We start from the raw sequence: 13,496 nt of genomic DNA on the forward strand, positions 1-13,496 counted from the left end.
TGCTGTGGCTCTCTCTCCAATGATGACTGAATAGAAAATAAGCAAAAATAATCTACTATACAGCACAAGTGTATGATGGTGGAAACTGGTCTTGTTAGGATTTGAATGATCAATCTAGTCGTGAGTCTAGAGTTTATTCCTAATCTTACTGTCATCCTCTTATATATATAAAGTGAGGGGATGCTCTACCTTCTTCTTCCGCATCTCCAGAAGTGCATTAGCCAGCAGAGGATTCCTGCAAATCCTCCAGCTCCCCAAGGATGCTACAGACATCCTCATCTTCTTCCATCAACTCTTCTTTAGCTGGCTTCCTGAGAAACGCAGTAGAAGTGTATGAATTCATTTGGATGGGCCACAAAACAAAGCGCATCAAAATGTGCTCAACTCCAGATCCATCCAACAGTGGATCTAGTTTGACCTGCAGATAAGTTCGTCACCCTCCAGTGGACACCTTGGAACTATTTTGAATCTTGGGGCCCATTTCCTTTTTTCATTTTCATTCCACAGATGTGAAATGGATGTAAAAATCAAAGTCACTGAATAAACAAAATGAGAAAGAAAAAAAAAAAATCACAGAGGCCTCTTGGCAGAAGAGAAACGATACATCCTACTGAAGATATTTCTACAACTAAGAGCAAGAAGGAAACGAAGAAGACGGATGTTAGCAAAGAAAGATAATTAATGTTCATTTGGTTTTAAATAGTATAAAAGAATAATAATTTATCTGTGAATTAAGTGGGCAAAGATATGCAGAAGAACTAAAATCTATCTCTCAGGCTAGAAAAAGAACTGAAAGGATGTAATTTACTTTTTTGTGCTTGTAGTTGTTTACACTCACCACAACCAGAAAGACATCCTGACAGAAATGCCAACAGGCAACACTCCTCCTATAGCCATCAGGAAGAAAAGAATGCACAATTTAGAGGTCGTCTTCTCATAAAGATCACCAGTATCTGGGTACCTGTTTGTCACCTTTATACTGTGACAATTTGAATTTTCTCTAATGATGAGTGCTCCTGACTCAGAGTCAAGACACACAACCCAAAGCTGAAGATCCGTATTTAATTACTTACCACAAAACCCTAGGAATTTACCCAAACTCTTAATCTCTCTACTGGCAGTTTCCACCCTCTTTCTTTTTCTCTGCAGATACACTGAAGAGACCTAACTGTCCTAGTTTCAGTTAACTGCTTTCCCCCATTTTTTTCTAAAACATGTCGCTGCATCTCTTTATCCAGAAAAAAAATGTACCAATTTGTAGATGGAAAAAAGGAGAAAGTACATCATCTTTCTTCTGAGATAGAAATTTAATTCTTTAAAGAATTAAATAGTGTTCTTAATTATTCACCTCTTTTTCTTGTAAGCATCATGTAAACTTTCAGATCTGATATGGTGGATACATGTCTGCCTTTCAGAGCTGCTCTCTTCTGCAAGAGAGCACTAGAATGCTATGAAACGTGCTACTTCACTGCAATGAAAAAGGCAAAATAGTTCAAGTATGTTTTTTAGCACTACAGGACAAATTATTCTAGATATCCTAACCTGGCCTATATTTAGCACCATGAGTCAGGGTACATATTTAGTATATTAAAAAACGCCATGAGCAAATTCTTAACGAAAAGACAGATCATTCTAAGAAATCATCCATAGTAGCCAACACATACATTTCAATATTTAACAGATGCTTAGGCCCTTACTACTAAGAATAAATCCAGAACCACATTTTTCATTACCTAATAGGAAAGAAAATAAATTCCTTTTAATCATGATAGATATATGGTAGTGCCAGAACAGATTTTTTTTTTTTTAATCAAATTATACTTTAGACTCACCAATTTAAATTATTCTGTTATTGCAGAAGTGGCAGCAACAATATATTTTGACAAAATAAACCAGTATGTTTTAGAAAGCCTTCAAAACAATTTGCTACCCATCATCACAGCATTTTTCAAGTAGCACTATTTTATGAGCTGTGATCACTGGAGTAGAAAAAGAACGTCCATTCACAGCAGTCTCAAAAAACTTTCTATTTCTGCGTATTATGATTTTATGATCTTTCACTTTATCTCTTCTGCTGTACACACACACCCCTCTTTGTTCAGTTTACCTATTTTTTCATGTGTTCCTCCTTTGAAACTAGAAAAGTAATTAGCAAACACCACTGTTCACACACACAAACTCTCTGTGGCTTTCCTTGTAACGTTATATTGCCCTGATCAAAGATGAAGCATTTCTTTTCTAGACCGTGTGGGCATTTACTTTTCGCATACCTGGGTTTGGATTCTGTTGAGCCCTCTGAACCAGAGAATTTGTCCGCGTCGAAGTTCTCTCTCTGCATGATCGATTTCTTCAACATCTTCATTGAGTTCTTCTTCAGGGACCTCCTCCTTCTCCGTGAGCCTCCCTGCCTCCTTTAAAAACTTTAGCCTACTTGTTGGGATGGTTGCAATGACCTAAAATTATAAAAAAGTACTGAATACATAAGCCTCATTCAATAATAATAGTAGAAATGTCTACTAACTACAAAAGAACATGGATATTATAACAAGATCTATAATCTTGCAGGAAAGCTAAGATAAGCATATTTATAATAGTACTTTACACTTACAAAACTCCATTTTAGTCCAAAAATGCTTGGTTTACTGTGTAAACAGTTAGAATTACTTGCATTGTTAAACCACATTGGCAATACACAGCCATGGAGCAAGTTTAAGGCTGGGGAAAATGTTGTCCTTTCTCAGAAAACTAAAAGAAGATGTAAGTATTTGAAGGTAGTTATTTAAAGGAAACTTAGCAAGATTGATATTTCTGCAATTAGAGTTTGGTTGTTTCTAACGACTGCTAACAAACTAACGTAATATTAATGTGAGCTGAAAATTGCATCTCATGCTTACAAATCTCCCACTACCTTGGTTCACGTACTCAGCTTCCCTTTGGTTCAGCAAGTCAAAATGCTTTTCTCAGCATTTATCACAAGCAAGGATTCTGAAACGTGTGGGCTTGACTGTCTCCCTGTTGGATGTCTTATAGGGCTACCTCGTACTCCATGTCCTTATTACTAATAAATTCTGATTAACTCAGTCTCTCTTCTTACTCTGTTTGTCCACCAAAGTAGTCCTTGGTAGTAATTAATACAGGAGATAGGTAATAATCTTTAAAATTTGCAAATACTGTAGTTAGAAAATGTGCTAACACAATTATTTTAAATACATTTCAGTGTTACCCTCTTGGGCAGTCATTTCTCTTTGTTCTGATTTCTTTTGAGCGCTTGAATAAAAATACAAGCAGATGGCTATTTAAACAAGATGATATCTGGAACATGTTGAATGCTTAAAAAAGAAGATCTCCTACAAAGTTAACTATTAGGCCCATCTAGCAAAAAAATGCTCAATATTCTTTTTTGTCTTTGTTTCAGCAGTGAGCAAGCACCTCTGAAGCCCAAATGTGTGAAAGAAGGAGACAGAATCAGACAGTTGCAGGAAAGTGGGTGAGAACGTGTCTTACAGTTTTGGAAAACTGGAATGCATATAGTGAAGACACATGAAAAGACATCAAATATTTTCAGGACGAAGAGAAACTATTGATTTTGCTGAGGGTCTCCTTGAGCTTCGTCATCCATAACTTCACTTTTATTATATCATTTTTAAAGACGGATTAAAAAATGTCAAAAAAACGAGTTTGCTCACTACGACAGAACCTTTTTAAAATGTGTTGAGTTTGAAAAACAAGATGTAAACTTTGAAAATTAATGAATTGGTGTGACATGAGCAAAGACAGAACAGGAGGAAAAAAAGGTAAGTGCTAGTTATTTAAATACTTACTGAAACTCCTTGAGCTTGCCAGCTTTCAAAACACCCTAACGCCAGTATTCTACAGAAAGAAGCTACTTGAAACTTATTGGTATCTGATGAAAATGATGGTGGTGAGTACTTGCAAGACAGTACACATAGAAACAGCTGTATTTGGTGGTGATTCTGTGCGATAGAACATACCTCTCCTTTACGACACCCGTCAGCCAGGCTGGTAGATTCTGCTCTAATTCTATTCTTAGGGTGTTCACCTGTCTTTTTGTTTATTCATTTGTTCTCCCTGCCTGCAGAGACCTGCCCAGTTTAGGTAACGGCAGGCTCAATAGACTGCATGTAGATTAAGGAACTATTATTCTCAGGAAAATTACTGCAGTTTTATAAGGTGATCAATAATTCTGGGCATGTAACATGAAATATTTTAGACAGGCTTGGTTTTCAGAAGTGAGAGGGCCACCTTGTAGAAAACTGTCCCTCAAAGCATCTCAGATTGGCTTCCTAGCAATTACACTTTAAATCACTTCAAAAAGTGCCAACTTTAACATCTAAACTTGAAAATCTTGATTGGTTTTAGTGGTTCGCAAGAACAACAGGTTCAGGATAAAAGGATAACAAATATATTTTGTGCTGAACTAGAAATCAATCATAGCAGGAGAGGAAAGGCTGAGAAGGAGGAGAAGCACCTCTTCTGAAGGAAAGTTGTCTCTCTTACTGTACAGCTGCATGAAAAGAAGACTTGTCACAGGCTGTAAATAAATATGCAAATAATCATTTTTTGTCTTTTTTTCTTTTTTTTCCTTTTTCTAGCTTGTGTTTTTCTTTTCTGGTCACTAAATACTGACCACAAGAGAAAGATTTTTCTTTCCTCTGTATTTTCTTTATGTAAAATTGTAGTCTTTTCAGTGATTAAATTGTTGAGGTATTCCAATACCAGCTTTAATTTAATGGCTGGACTCTTGCAATAAGGCTTGGGCAACTATGCCCTTCTCTAAATTGAAAACAGATGCTGATATTTTTCTTAGTTTTCAATGGTTATGTGCTAACCACGTGTAACAAAATTTAGAAGCCAAATAATACATTGATCAAAGGCTGCGGGAAATTCTTCACAGCTGACTGGTCTAGTAAAACAGCTGGGGTTTTCTCCCTTTCCCCGCTTTTCTTCCCCTCTCCTCAAGTTGGTATTTTCCAATCAGTTGAAAACAACCCTTTTCTTTCCAAGAATTATCAAACTGATTTTCAGTCCTCCTCCTGCAAGGTTATAAATCAAATCCCATCTTCGGGTAGTACTTACAGTAAAACAATCTAATAGTGGTGGTTTTCAGCAACACATGCATTAAGAGTTGTCATGACTCTGAGCTTATTTCTTAAAAAACATCTGAAGCCAGACTGTCCAAAAAGTTAATTTTTCCGTAAGAGAACGAATAATCAGTTTTGAAAGCTAGCATCTGTTAATTACAATTCCATCAGAACCATTTCAGTATTCAATGCAGTTGGCAATTTCTTGCCCATTTCTTCACAGTGGCAAACTAGTTGATCTATATGTATCTTTATATCTGAGAGGCAAAATGGAACTTCACATTTTTCACTTTTTTTTTTTTTTACTGTGTCAGGTGGCATCAACTTCAATACATTAATAATGCATTCAAAGGTGAAAAAATTAACATTATTAACTTTGCAATATGTGTTTGTACATAAAAGAATAATGTAGTATTTTAACAATACTGATTGTATCCGTATTATTACTTCCAGACAGATACTCACATAACTTATAGATAATCACGTAACTTATTTAATTATCGCATCGACACTTGTTTTTATATCTATATATAATTTTATATGAGCTAACGATGACAAAGGTTGTAGCAGAATTTTAAAATACATGTGAATTAAACTGCACCTTTCTGCAAACATTACAGGAAAAAACCTCTCCTTTTTCTTTCATCCCCTCTTCCATCCTTCACACACAGAAGTAAGTGGATGGAGGATCACACTGAGGATATATATTAAATGCACTGGACTTAGTCCTGTGCCAGTAACAGGGCTACCACGGATGGACAGAACGGCAGTTTCAGCAGGAGAATGAGTCGACACAGAACTGGAACTTCTTTTCACTTGCCAAAATTTGCCATGGCTGAAGACACACATGCTACATTGGGTGCTCTATTGCAGGGAAGGTTACGGTGCATTTGCCCTTACTATACTTTTTTGTGACTAGAGAACTAGGTTATGAATCAAATGTCTTTCATGAAAAGCCTAACTGAAGAGGACCTTGGTGACAGCACACCCTGCTTAGGGAAAGAAAAACAAAAATCAAAGGAACTGTGGGATAAATGATCCTTACTACTATATCTATTCTTGAAGTACTTAGAGAGCATCCTGTATTTCAATATATGCTAAATACGACATAGTGAAAGATCAAGGAAATGAGTAGAGTAGGATTATGAACAATATCAGATCTTTGGTTTATAGAACTGAAAGAAAGCTGCATATTCCTAAATGCTTACCTGACCCCATACAAGTTCTCCTAATCCAATAAATACACACCACATCCACTGGTCAAGCTGCAGGGGAGAACAGCTAAATGGTTTTCCTCCAAACTGGACAATTACTATCTACAAAGAAAAGCAGAAAAAAAAGGGGGTAAATATTTTCTGGGAAAAAAACCCACAAACCAAAATACTCCCCCGTAAAAAAAACCAAACCCCACAAAAAGCCTCCAACAACTTTCAGTCATATTTTACTTGAGATTTTTACTTTTGTCTTTCTACGTATTACATCTCTGCTGGTTTGATTCCAACATATTTTGCCAGTAGAATCGTCAAACATATTATTAACAATCTATTGTTTAGTGGACTGAATCTAAAGGGCACCCAAAATACCATCTTATATTCCAAATACGTCATTTGACGCTCTCAGGTGGCACCAAATCGAGCTAACAGAAGTACATTTTTGGAGCCCACCCAGCAAAAGCTGCAGAATCTGAGTCACTAAAAATGAAACCACACAAATGTGTGCAGCCTGAATTAAGGGTCAGAAAAAGTCATATAAGTTCAGACTAAGGCTTCCTTAGGCTCAGATCTAACAACGGTCATATATGAATGCCCAGGCAGAAAGAAAACAAGACTGTCCCCCCATGTACTCCCCCAGCTTCTGAGTGTCTCAGCTGGAGAGATGTTGACCCTGATGTAGTTTATTTTGAAATGTCCATTATATGGGAGATTTCCCCTCTAATTAACATTTTATTGTAAACTTACAGACATGTTATCATGGGTAGACTGACAGTATACCAAAATCTAGTCCTGTTGGAGAAAGAGGGTGGGAAACCCACACACCGTACAGCAGGATAACCAACACACACAAAAAACCCCCAAACAACACCACCACCACCCCTTAAGGTAAATTTCTGAGGAAAAGTTACCAATTCTTGCCCAAATCATTACCTGAATAGCAAATGTACCCAGAACAATAGTGCAAAAAATAGGATTTCTGAAGATGCCATCAAAGACATTTCTTTCGCCGTGGATTTTCCGTGCATTGATTTCATTGAAAAGCTGCATCATGACAAAGGTGTTGAAGATAATGGTGTAATGCTCTGAAGGAGGAGAGTGAAGTGGTGCATTCCTCCCACTGTCAATCTTAAACATTTTCTCACCTAGGTATAAGACAAAAATAAAGGTTTCCACTAGAATAAATTAATAAAACTTAAATTTGTATTTCCCTTTTTTGCTTTAGCTAGTTGCCTCCTGTGCTCTGCTTTACCAGCTTTCTTGCTGCACTTACTATAATACAGGCAGAACCTACACCACCAGTAAGCAAAAGGCATCTAAACTTTCTGAGCAAGAAGCTTCTTAAATGATGGCTTTATCTAATAACTCTGTATACCTACGCAAATAGTTTTCAGTAGGACATTTCCTCTAACAAAATAGCAATTATTGTAAGAAGTCAATTCTTTCCAATGTACTAAGCACTTGAGACCATTGACAGTACATCTGAGTTTTTCTACAATAATTAGAAGCAATCACTCTTCAGCAGTTTTTACCCATTTGCTAATCCAGTATGGCATAACTCTTGACAAGCAGCCAAGGATATTAATGGAAAAAAAAAATAGACATTCCTGGTTTTAAATAGATTTGGTTTAGATCATTCTGCTTGTATGTTTTGAAAGCATACCATCAGGCATTGTTCTTTATTTTAATAATTTGACTATCACTTTTAGATCTGACCAACGGAAAAAAGCAAGATAAACCCATACGTTCTGAAAAGATCCCTGAACCTGAGGGACCTCTGTTCTTACAGAATCATAGAATGGTTTGGGTTGGAAGGGACCTTTAAAGATCATCTAGTCCAATTCCCCTATTGGGGGTAGGACATCTTTCAGTAGATCATGTTGCATCCAACCTGACCTTGAGCACTTCCAATGATGGAGCATCACAGTTTCTCTGGGCAACCTGTTCCCATGTCTCACTGCTCTGATCGTAAAAAAATTTCTTCCTTATGTCCAAGCAAACCTATCCTCTTTTGAGTTTAGAACTGCTGCCCCCTGTCCTGTCACTTCAGGCCTTGGTAAAAAGTCTCTCTCTGCCTTATAAGCCCTTATATTGGGCTGCAATGAGGTCTCCCCGGAGCTTCTCTTCTCCAGCTGAGCACCCCAACTCTCTCAGCTTGTCCTCCCAGCAGAGCTGTTCCAGCCTCGGATCATTTCTGTGGCTCCTCTGGCCCCTCTCCAGCAGGTCCATGTCTGTCCTGTGCTGAGGACAGAGCTGGACCAGCACTGCAGGGGGGGCTCACCAGAGCGGAGCAGAGGGGACAATCCCCTCCCTCCACCTGCTGCCCACGGGGCTGGGGATGCAGCCCAGGATACAATTGGCCTTCTGGGCTGCAAGCACACATAGCCAGGTCACGGCCAATTCCTCATCCACTTTCCTATACACAAAGTTCACAAATAATGTGCGGTTATTGAAAGAGGCGTTGTCTTAAAGTAAGGGTGAGGCATTCACATGAAAGTGTAAATCATGAATGAAATAAGACTAAAGAAGATTATCACAATACTACTCGTTTTCATAACCAGTGTTTTGTTAAGAAAAGCAAATAGAAACTTGAACGTTTTTCTGCTATTCCACTAGCATTATATTCAGAATTTCCAAAGAAAGAAGAAGAGTTTCCTCAGGTTTTCTCCTGAGGTCATTATTTCATCAGCTAAGTTAACAGTGAGCATTTTTTCGCCTTGGGATATTTGAGCAGTTTATGTTCAAGTCACTGGGAATAATGAGCATGTTTCCAAAGCAAGAATTTGGCTTATAGTCTTTTGACAGAAAGTAGAATACAGTATCACAAATATATCAATAACACAATATGAGGAAACAAAATGTAGACTAGGAGACAGCAGAGATTTTTAAGCAGATTATACATCTCCAGAGAGATAACTTAAGTACTGGAAAATATTCCCCTTATTACATACAAACAATAAATGAAAAAATTAATGAGAGCAAACAGACATCATCACTTTATCTTTTACAGATACACACACACATATACATACACACATTGCATCTATTTGCTCTCATTCACTACACACACAAACACAAATATATGAATAATACTTCCCTGGGTGAGAGTACCTGTGCTTAAGGCTCTACTATTGTATCACATCACTTAATTGGCAAAGCAGAACATGCTGCTATTGTGGACTAGCACTGGTGAAACCCATAACTAGTTTTTATTTCCAGACATGTTCCAAAAGACATTATAGTATAGTACAACAATTTTAAGTTTATTATGCCTAGTTGCTGAGGTTAAGATTTTTTGTATACTACAGTTTGACAGAACTAGACAGTGACTTCTCGATTTGTGATGTGCTTGATGCCTCAAAGGCATTACTGTGTGTTTAAACACAATGTTTTTATTGCCACATTGTAGAAAATAGAAAAACTTGATGTAGCAGTCTCTACAGAAACCTAATACAAAAAAATGAAGTATTGATCAAAATATAAATCATTCTCATTAATTTGGAATTTACTTATCAAAACACTGAGTTTAGAACATCATCTCACTGCAAAGCTGAGTCTTGTGGAGTTTAGAAAGGAAAAGATTGGATTTCCGAGGCTTGTCAGAAAACTGCTTGGGCTATGTCCTTCAAAGTATGCATGAGTTTTCCAGAAATACCCAGAAGTAATTAGAACAGGGTGAGAAAGCCTGATTTTCTTTTATCGTGGCTCAGTACATAGTATTTTAAACCGTAAAGCTCATCGAAATGCCATTAAAACTCCCCACAAAGTTCACAGATGTTCTCATTCCAAGATTCATAGCATATGGATTACCAAGATCTTGTACACCTGTTTTAGAGAATCTGAAATTACAATTTCCTTAGACTTGCTAGACATTCTCAAAATACACTGTAATCCTTAAAAGGTTACAGACTATCTCTCTTCAAAACCTGATGATTATTTTGGTTTAAATAGCTGCACTGTAAACAGACCATCACCTCCTTTGAGCATTCTAAATAAGCTGCCAGTTGCTGGTGATGTGGAGCAAGACTGTAATGACGGAGCTCAAAAAGCTCCTAAGAATCATAAATTTACATTTACAGCTTGTATGAAAGTCTGTATACAAAGAAAAAAATATCTGAAAGACAATACATGTAATTTAGCAGTGATGACCCAGTGACAAGAGCACAATACCCAATTGATAAAATTAACAGCCCTTTGAGCAAGTTCAGTTCTTATTGTAGAGCAACAGAATCTATTATTAGCCCCTGCTGTTCCTTGCAGCAAGAAACTTTCCTCCTCCTTCCCTCCTCTCTCCAAAGTACAACTATAAAAAGCATCCATTACTAGCAAGGCTGAAGAAGAGTCCAGTAATCTCATAAATTAGATTCTTTTTTCCCTTTTAATATCCATTCTAGATATTAAATGTCAAAACAGAGTGTTCTTTGTATCCCTTAATATTGATTACTTGCTTATCTATACTATTTAAGATCAGCATTATTTCTTGACTGTGGCAAACATTTTGCTCCCCATTAAAGCTTCTCCAGATATTGGTAAAATGGATCCTGATTTTTTTTTTTAGTGGATTTTTTAAAAAATATTATTTGTTGTTACATATGCCTGCTAAAGCTGACACGTCTCAAAATGAAATATTAGTACAGAAGAACCAGGCCAGATACTCCAATAAAAACATAATCTTCTATGCTGTGTTTTAACCTAAACTTTAGCCAAAGCCCAAACCTACGTTTTAATGACCTGGCTGCAGAGACTGAGTGCACCCTCAGCAAGTTTGCTGATGACACCAAACTGGGAGGAAGGGCTGGCACACCAGAAGGCTGTGCTGCCATCCAGCGAGACCTGGGCAGGCTGGAGGACTGGGCAGAGAGAAACGGATGAAGTTCAACAAGGGCAAGTGTAGGGTCCTGCACCTGGGGAGGAATAACCCCAGGCACCAGTACAGGTGAGGGGTGGACCTGCTGCACCTGGTGGGTGTCAAGAGGACGGACCAGACTCTTTTCAGTAGTGCCCAACAACAGGATGGGGGTAAACAGGCACAGAGTGAAGCACAGGAGGTTCCATCTGAACATGAGGAGAAACTTCTTTACTTTGTGGGTGCCCAAGCCCTGGAACAGGCTACTCAGACAAGTTGTGGGAGTCTCCTTCTCTGGAGACATTCAAACCCACCTGGACACATTCCTGTGTGATCTGCTCTAATGAACCTGCTTTAGCAGGTGGGTTGGACTGGATGATCTCCAGAGGTCCCTTCCAACCCCAACCACTCTGTAATTTTGATAGGAGGCAAAAAAAAAAAAAAAAAGCAGCTCACTGAGGCCCTTCCCAATGTAAACAACACATGACAGTGACTAAATCCCTCCATTACATCTGTCCTGTTTCCCATCCCATTAAACAGCTCGGTCCTGCTAGCTGTTTAACTGTAACAGCCTTACTATATGTGCATGGTTGCATTTAAAGCATTTTGACGTCAGGCTACAAGACCTAGATGCTTCTAAATGAAGCAACAAGCCTAACAAACTTTCTTACCGACAAAAAGAAGTGTAAATATGAGAGTAAGCTGATAAACAGCGTGGCCCAGAATGTTCTTCATCATGGTACGGGATATAAGAGGTTTGTTCCTGCCGTATGGCTTTCTTAGCAATAAAGCCTCCGTTGGAGGTTCGGTGGCCAAAGCAAGTGAGGCAAAGGTGTCCATAATGAGATTGACCCACAACATCTGTACAGCTTTTAGAGGAGAGTCCTGTGGAGACAAATCAGAAAGTTACATTTTTCCTAGGAAAAGAACTGTTGTCAGGTCATTTACTGTGATTTCATTTCTTCCGGTGTGACCGCAGGCAGTGCTGAAGATGGGACACTGAAATACTCGCTCCTTTGCTCTGACCTTTCTTAGATTTCTTACGCAGGACCAGAGTCACAGGAAGCTCAGTGATCTGAGCAAAGATATATTATTTCTCTCCAGTCATTTAAATCAGGAATATTTACAATCACGCAATTCTTCTAAAGCGTAACATTAACAATTGATAACACATTTTACAATACTCTGTTACTTCATGCATCTTGCTTAAATTTTCAGCTGAATGTAGGTAACTAGATAATACAAGTAGGAGTTTCTTTCCTGGAAGAAAAATGACACTAAAACAATTTAAAAAGTAATGTTTCCTTTTACTATAACCTACCTGCTTTTTTTGAGAAACAGCTTGAAGTAATTAAAAATATATGAAACAATTACTAATACATCTTACTTAAATAATATATTTTAAAAATAGAAGTGATAAAAAGGCTGATATTTGAATTTTTTAAATATTCTGAAACTCATTAAACTATATAAAATATGCAAATGTGAGTAAATCTTTATTATTTTACTGAGTAACAGGATAGCATATTTAAAACTACAGAAGTAGAAAGAAAAACAGTCAAAACCCCAACACATTACTGCTTGTCAGGATGAAGTATTTGTTTTCTGAAGCAGATCGCCAACCGCTAGAAGGAGCTCTTTCCTCACTTAATTCAAGAAAGAGTCTATGGTCATTTACAGAGGACTTAGGTCAGGCTGTAAAAACCCCCTCAAAAGGAAATAAATAAACCAACACAGATCTCAGGAGAACTCCAGATGATTATTATAACGTTTTGATTTGTAACACACTGGGGCAGCTGTAATGGCAGAAAGATGCGATTGCTTCAAGAAGCCGTTTTGGGAAAAATGAAGCAGGTTTTTTTTTTTGTATCAAATGACCTCCTTATGCCTTTAGACTGAATGCAAACCTGCAGCATTAGTCAGGTCTGCTTCAAATGTTTCAAATAGACAGGTTTTGTTAGGAAAACAGAATCTCAAAAGTAATAAGGTATCAGTGTGATAAATTTTCTAATGAAGGGAGTTAATCTGCAGTGTGAAAGCTGGAAGATCAGAGCACTCTCTTTGTGCATCACATTCCATGGTGCTGCAGCAGCAAAGCAAAGCAATTTATGGAACAGCATACAAGCCAAATCAAAGCCAATAAAAACACCTTACAAACGCTGCCCTTTTCTTCAAATGGTTAAATGTTCATTTTTAATGAAATATTATCAAACAATGAGGGACAATATCCATTTGGTATCCCAGGGACATACGGAGAACAAGGGTAAGTGGTTTGGTCTCTTGTAGATCTGGTTTATATTCCAGCTCTCCCTTGAGAAAAAATATTATTTCCTTTTG

The 13,496-nt window shown here is 37.6% G+C and overlaps 1 protein-coding gene across 10 annotated transcripts in view; it reads right to left on the minus strand.

Moving 5' to 3' along the window:
• The window catches only part of ATP2B2 (ATPase plasma membrane Ca2+ transporting 2), a 170,583-nt gene that overhangs the window by 14,521 nt on the left and 142,566 nt on the right, over nt 1-13,496 (minus strand). For 9 of the 10 annotated variants that reach the window (XM_065642940.1, XM_065642938.1, XM_065642936.1 and 6 more), the window contains 4 exons: nt 11,831-12,044; nt 7,247-7,458; nt 6,311-6,418; nt 2,271-2,453 (listed from right to left, as the gene is read on the minus strand). In XM_065642940.1, the coding sequence (XP_065499012.1) occupies nt 2,271-2,453; nt 6,311-6,418; nt 7,247-7,458; nt 11,831-12,044 (717 nt within the window). The remainder of the gene's footprint in view (nt 1-2,270; nt 2,454-6,310; nt 6,419-7,246; nt 7,459-11,830; nt 12,045-13,496) is intronic. The other variant, XM_065642939.1, reaches the window with a different exon arrangement.

Source organism: Caloenas nicobarica, chromosome 11 (assembly GCF_036013445.1).
Source record: "Caloenas nicobarica isolate bCalNic1 chromosome 11, bCalNic1.hap1, whole genome shotgun sequence".
NCBI lineage: Eukaryota > Metazoa > Chordata > Aves > Columbiformes > Columbidae > Caloenas > Caloenas nicobarica.